We start from the raw sequence: 6,384 nt of genomic DNA on the forward strand, positions 1-6,384 counted from the left end.
TTTTGTCCACTGCTGATATAGCTATTGCACTCGGACTGATACACAATATCGAAGGCTCTTCATATATAACCCCGAATGACATGGTCGAATTGACCCGAACCTTAAACGAAATTGTTTGCTGTACTATTATATTTACCCATACTTAAGAATTGCCCGAGGTTCTGTGGAGTAAGCGCTAAGATATATGCTTGCAAATATTAAAAATGCATAACGCCATTCTTCTATAGTACTGATGTTCTTGGTTTTTGATGGGGCCATTACTAATTGCCAGCTCCGTTTATGACAAGTTAAGCCCCTTTTTCGTCTTGTGGAATGGTGTTTTTATAATAACTAGGCAACAATTTGGTCATATCTAGATATTGCCTCTGTATGATTTTTTCTTTTATATTTTGGGAACCAAACTCCCCTAGCATAGATTTGACACTTAGAATATGTTGTACATTACCTTGTTCCTTTGACAACCACTCTTGCCTTATGTCAGCTGGTGGTTGTATGGGTGCCATTGGAGGTGGCGTAGGATCCCTAGGCGGTAGTTGTGGTGGTGAACAAGGGGGTGTAGGTGGCATAGGCGGTTTTGTGGCCACAGAAGGCGTCCTACTTGGCCTTATGGGTGCCATTGGTGGTGATGAAGGGGTCCTTGGCCTTGTGAAAGACCTTTGCGTTGGTCGCCTTTTCTGTTTGTGTCGGTCATTATGGTCCTCTAACCTGCCAGGTGTTTTCCTCTTTCGGGTAGAGCGTCTTATTTTCTCTTGAATATGAAACCGTTAAATATCAAATTTCTTTTGAAATGGGATTTATTTAAAACTGTGATAGATAAGAATTACTTGTTAACTTCAGTTTAAATTAAATGCCAGTTACCTTATCTGTTCCTAAACCATTTACTAATGTTGAACGTGTTCCATATCAGGGATTTCTTTATTTATTTATTATTTTTAAAGTGGATATTGGGTCATATTTCCTATTAATAATTGTTAATTATTTTCCCAATTCAGAGAAGAAAATTCCAAATCGAAGGTCACAAATTAAAAATATGATATTAAATAAAACAAATAAGGGCATCTCACCGTTATAGTGCATAGGTGTTCGAAAACTTATCTTAAACAAGGGTCGTTTGCATTCATTTTTTCACTGCAAAATTCAGTCATGTATTAAGTCCCAAGAAGGCTTACAGAGTTTTTTCCCTTGCTAAGATTTGTAACAGATCAAAAAACCTTAAAATTTCAGCTTTTAGGATCAATCTATGTGTTGTATGTTCATATTCAAAAAGCATTCGCTACTTTAATGCCTTCTCTTTTGTAAATGTATGTAACTATCTCTATTTAATATTGACCAGACGAACCACGTGGAGACCCACGTTGAGTGTTAAGCTGCCCAAATATTTTTTTATTAAGCCGCTCAGTGCTTAATTTCTACTCTAGGTAAATTTAATTCTATCAAATCCAAAATTATGCAACTTTAAATGCATAATAGTTATTACTTGAACCTTATTGTTTGTTTTTTATGCGACTGAAAATTTAACTTGCCTCTTCTGTTGCTGGACAATTTTGAAAGAATGGTGATCGTGAAAATATCCCTTGTTTAATTTTGACACCGATGTCTAAAGGAACAAGTCTTATATACTATATACACTATATTCAATTTCCAATAAAGGATTTATTCATTACCTACGCATTCCCTTTCCCCCTAACAAACAGGTGTAATGTTTATTAAATAACCCCCTAACGTTTATATAATAATACTGTTCTTATGAATCAAGAGCAGTGCGAAGCAAAACTACATACGGGAATGATACCAATTAACTTCTGCTCTCGCATAAACGCTGGTGGTTTATATTAAGTAAACGATATATTAAAATCGATTGTAACAAGTATTTAATGAGATAAGATAAAAATAAAGTATTAAGTAAAATATACAAAAGCAGCATGCGAATGTATAACCATAGCAGTGGAGTGTAGGGGCACCCGTGTCCTATGGACACATTTCTAGTTTATTTCTTAACTTGTTTCCCCATATATGGATGGCTGATATTACTGGTACCGTTTCCAGGAATGTAATATCTTTCATATCTGAATGACCTTTCCGTAGCCTTGGCCATGCAAGGAAACACTATTCCCTTTCCAAAAAACAACCTGCCCCTAACATATTTGACCCTGCAGCATCTGTAAATAGCTGCAGATCATCACTACTAAACCATTTGTTTTCTGGTATGTAGGTTATCCCCATAAAAATCCTTTAAAAATGTCAGCCAAACCATCAGGTCCTCCCTTATTTCTCGTGAAATTCTAAGCATATAGCTAGGTTTCCTTAAAGGAATCATTGCATCATAAAACCATCGAAGTAGAAATGCTCGACTGGACCAACCTGCTTGTCCGAAAACAATTAATTTTCCCACTAATTTTTGTAATTCCCGTTACGATAAGTTGCTCCTATTAACTATAATTGATATTAATTGGGACAATTCTCGAATTTTATGACCTGGTATCCGGACCACTAATTTGGACGTATCAATTTGTAAACATAAGAACACCATTACTGTAGTTGGATTTACAGACTTTTCACGAGTTATACGGATGCCTAGTTTCGAACAAACCTGCTTTTACTTAATACTGGCATGTATGAGTGCCTTGACTGCCAGTCATTATAATGTCAATCAGGATGTGATCTATTGAGCTTGCTTTTGCCATCTTGGTTACAAGGTAGTTAAGAAAAAAGGGAAATTTGCTGATATTGCTATATGCTGATTTTAGGTCGCGATTTGCAATTAACGCTGACTGATCCAAATCGTAAATCATTGCAGTTTCATTATCAAACGATTTTAACGAACGATAAAGATTGTTAATGCTATCATGAATACTTAATCCATGAGGGTATGATAAATGAGTGACTATTCTCCAACCCCCATCGGACTTCGACAAAATTCCTACTGGAGAGATCCTTAGATTATCATATGGGTTTTTTTCTCAAATGGCCCAGCAATCCTACCTAGTGGTAAATCTCTATTATTTTGTTTCCTTCAGTTGTATTTTATGTTCATTAGCAGATTGAAGATTTAGACATTCAAATGCAACTCTTGGTCCATTGTATTCAATTTTGAAACCTTGTTTAAACCAATTAGCTGAACTTTTGGCATCTTTACAATTTATAATGCTGCGAGCATTTTCCTAGTATTTGGAATGTTCCTGGTGAGGAACTTAGATGTAAACATGTTGAAATTTTAGCATCACAATTGCATTTAGAATCTTGGTGTATTAGAGGGAACGCAGGGCCTTAATGGTTGCCTGATTGGTCAGCGTTGCACTGCTGTTGTGGCATGAAAGCGGCTCTAGGTCGCATGAGTCGTTGTAACCCATGTTTGTGTATGCCTGCCTCCTGCATGATCTTACTATATGATTTCCACTTCAATTTAAACAGACGTGACGGTAAATGCAAACCATTCTTGTGCAAAGGCAAACAATAATTGAAATCATAGCATTTTTTTCCACCACTGTAATAGCTATTGCAGTCAGACCCATACACACAATCCATAGCTCTTCATATATAACCCCGAATGACATATTCGAATATGACCCATGCCTTAAACGAAATTGAGAGTCATCACTCTGCCACCCTGAACCTTAATGACGCGTAGCTGCTGTCTATTATATTGACATATTCTTCAGAATTGCCTGAGTTTCTGTGGGGTTAGCGCTTAGATATATGCTTGCAAATACTTTTAATACCTCTGACCATTCTTCTATAGTATTGATTTTCTTGGTATTTAATGGGGCCATTACCAATTGGCCAGCTCCGTTTCTGACAGGTTTCGCCCATTTTTCGTCTTGTGGAATGGCGCTATTATATAACTACGCAACAATGTGGTCATATCTATATATTGCCTCTGTATAATCTTTTCTTTTATATTTGGGAAACAAACTGCCCTAGCATAGATTTGAAACTTAGAATAGGTTGTACATTACCTTGTTCGATTGACAAACACTGATGCCCCATGTCAGATGGTGGTTGTATGGGTGCCATAGGAGGTGCTGTAGGATCCCTTGGCGGTAGTAGTGGTGGTGAACAAATGTGGTGAACAGAAGGCGTCCTACTTTGCGTTATGGGTGCCATTGGCGGTGGTGAAGGGGCCTTAGGTCTTGTGGAAGAGCTTTGCGTTGGCCGCCTTTTCTGTTTGTGTCGGTCATCATGGTCCTCTAGTCTGCCAGATGTTTTCCTCTTTCGGGTAGAGCGTCTAATTTTTTCTTGAATATAAAACAATAAAATAACAAATTTCTATTAAAATGAGATTTATTTAAAAATGTGGTAGATATTAATTACTTGTAAACTTCAGTTTACATTTTATGCAAGTTACCTTATCTGTACCTAAACCATTTACTTATGTTTAACGTATTCCATTTCAGGGATTTTTTATTTATTTATTTATTATTTTTTATAGTGGATATTAGGTCAAGATTTCCTAAAAAAATAGTTGTTAATTATTTTCTCAATTCAGAGCAGAAAATTTCAAATCGAAGGTTACAAATTAAAAATATGATATTAAATAAAACAAAAACGGCATATTTACCGTTATAATAGTGTTAAGAATAGCTGCAGGTTTCTTTTTGGCGCGCCGGTTTTTTGGCAAATTCGACCCCTATTTTTACGCACTTTAAAAAAATGAAAACTATCTTTAATTGTCATATTTACTAAAAGGTTTAAAAGTTAATATGTTTTGTTTTTCTATCTTTTAATACTTTTTTGTAAAAAAAGCATTTAAAGTTTGCATTTGCCATGGCAAAGTGTGTTTTGCCATGGCATTTCGGGATTTTGGCCATGGCAAAAACATGGCAAGATTTTTCCTCTATTTTGCCATTGGCAAATTTATATTATTGTAATTTTTTTATTTGCAATCTCAATTTTTTTCATTTGCCATGGAAAATGCCATGGCAAATTTCTTCCATGGCACAATGGCCATGACAATTCCATAGCAAAAAAATTTGCCATGACATATCCATGGCAAAAATTTGCCATGGCATTTTACATAAAAGTAACAGGACTTTACTTGTTAACTTTATCTAAACTTTTAAACACAATCATTATGTATAAATTTATGTGTGACAAATTACATTTCTAGTTTTCCGGTTTCTTCCAGTATAATGCAGTCTGCATGATAAAGGACTGCTAAGAAAGGACCTTACAATCCTCACAAAGAAATGATATGAGATGCATTGCGTACAAATGTTATAGAGGGCACCCTTATAACCTTGCTGTTTTTAAAAGATTCCGTTAAACGCAACCAGATCACCTCCGAGCAAAACAGGACGATTTCATTTTTCAGAAAGTAGTTTTAAAAAAAAATGGTCTGTGGAATGTTTTTAATTTTCAATTTTATTCTGATGGTACTATGTTTACCTAGATAGGCAGGAGTGTGTAAAAAAATAAGTCGCCCATCATCAAAATTATGCGGAATTCAATCCTGCGCGAAATTATCATTTGTTTAGGATACTATTTAATAGATGAAACCTCAAGTTAATAAGGAAATGTTCTAGTTGAAGCGAAAATGGAAAAGTTATTGCCCCTTAAAGTGTACTCATCATTTGCATTTAAAGCAAAAACAATATATTCCCATCGATAATTTCTATAAACTTTTTCTGTAAAAATATGATAAACAAGATCAACAAGAAAGGAAGGTTAATTATTATTTCTTTTTGCGGTGGTACCCTCGTCATGTTATTTCGTTGATTCGTTATGCATATTTGAAAATGCTAAGCACCACGATTGATTCAAGAAATGATATAGGGCCACCGGGACCAATTGTATATTTGAATGTTCCAGGTCTATTTCCGTGATAATTCCATATATGGAAGTTGCAAAATCGTTTACAAGTGTTAATCGGGTTTAGAATGTTAAAAGAAAGTGTTAGGTGTTGTAAACCTGAGTGTTTTCAAGTTGATTGCAGTTTACATTCTCAACGTTCATGATGCACAGGCATTAAAAACGGTTTGTGTAGTTAGTCCGTTTAAATTTCACATGTCGCAAATTTGAAGTTATACATTTTTATAAATGACAGTTTGCAAGTTATCTAAGTTGCATGTTTACAGCTTTCATTTTATCAAATCGAAGATAATCAAAATGCTTAATGACCAGTGCAGTATGTAACTCTCGCATCAACAATTAGATTTTTGTCTTAATCTGTTTAGTAGAACCGAAGTATACATTGTCAAGTTTCAGAGGCTGGATTATTTTGGCAAACGAATAGCCTCCATCTACACACAGCAATGGTGGCCGTGGGTCTTATCCTTATCGAAAATCGATCATCGTTGCGTTGTGCATTGGTCATATGATTTTAAATAATGACTTCGTGAACAGAGAACTTTACTATAGACTCATTTATTGCATCTATTTATTTAA

At 35.2% G+C, this 6,384-nt stretch overlaps 1 protein-coding gene across 1 annotated transcript; it reads right to left on the bottom strand.

Annotated features, from left to right (window-relative positions):
* Positions 1–287: 287 nt before the first annotated feature.
* LOC132713664 (uncharacterized) lies at positions 288–4,235 on the bottom strand (the record flags this gene model as incomplete). The annotated part of the gene is made up of 2 exons (XM_060696314.1): positions 288–748; positions 3,957–4,235. Coding segments are annotated over 2 exons (740 nt in total), but the record flags the coding sequence as incomplete, so codon positions are not given.
* Between the last annotated feature and the right edge of the window lie 2,149 nt (positions 4,236–6,384).

Source organism: Ruditapes philippinarum, unplaced genomic scaffold, assembly GCF_026571515.1.
Source record: "Ruditapes philippinarum isolate M1 unplaced genomic scaffold, ASM2657151v2 ctg15819_1_1_1_1, whole genome shotgun sequence".
NCBI classification, from domain to species: Eukaryota; Metazoa; Mollusca; class Bivalvia; order Venerida; family Veneridae; genus Ruditapes; species Ruditapes philippinarum.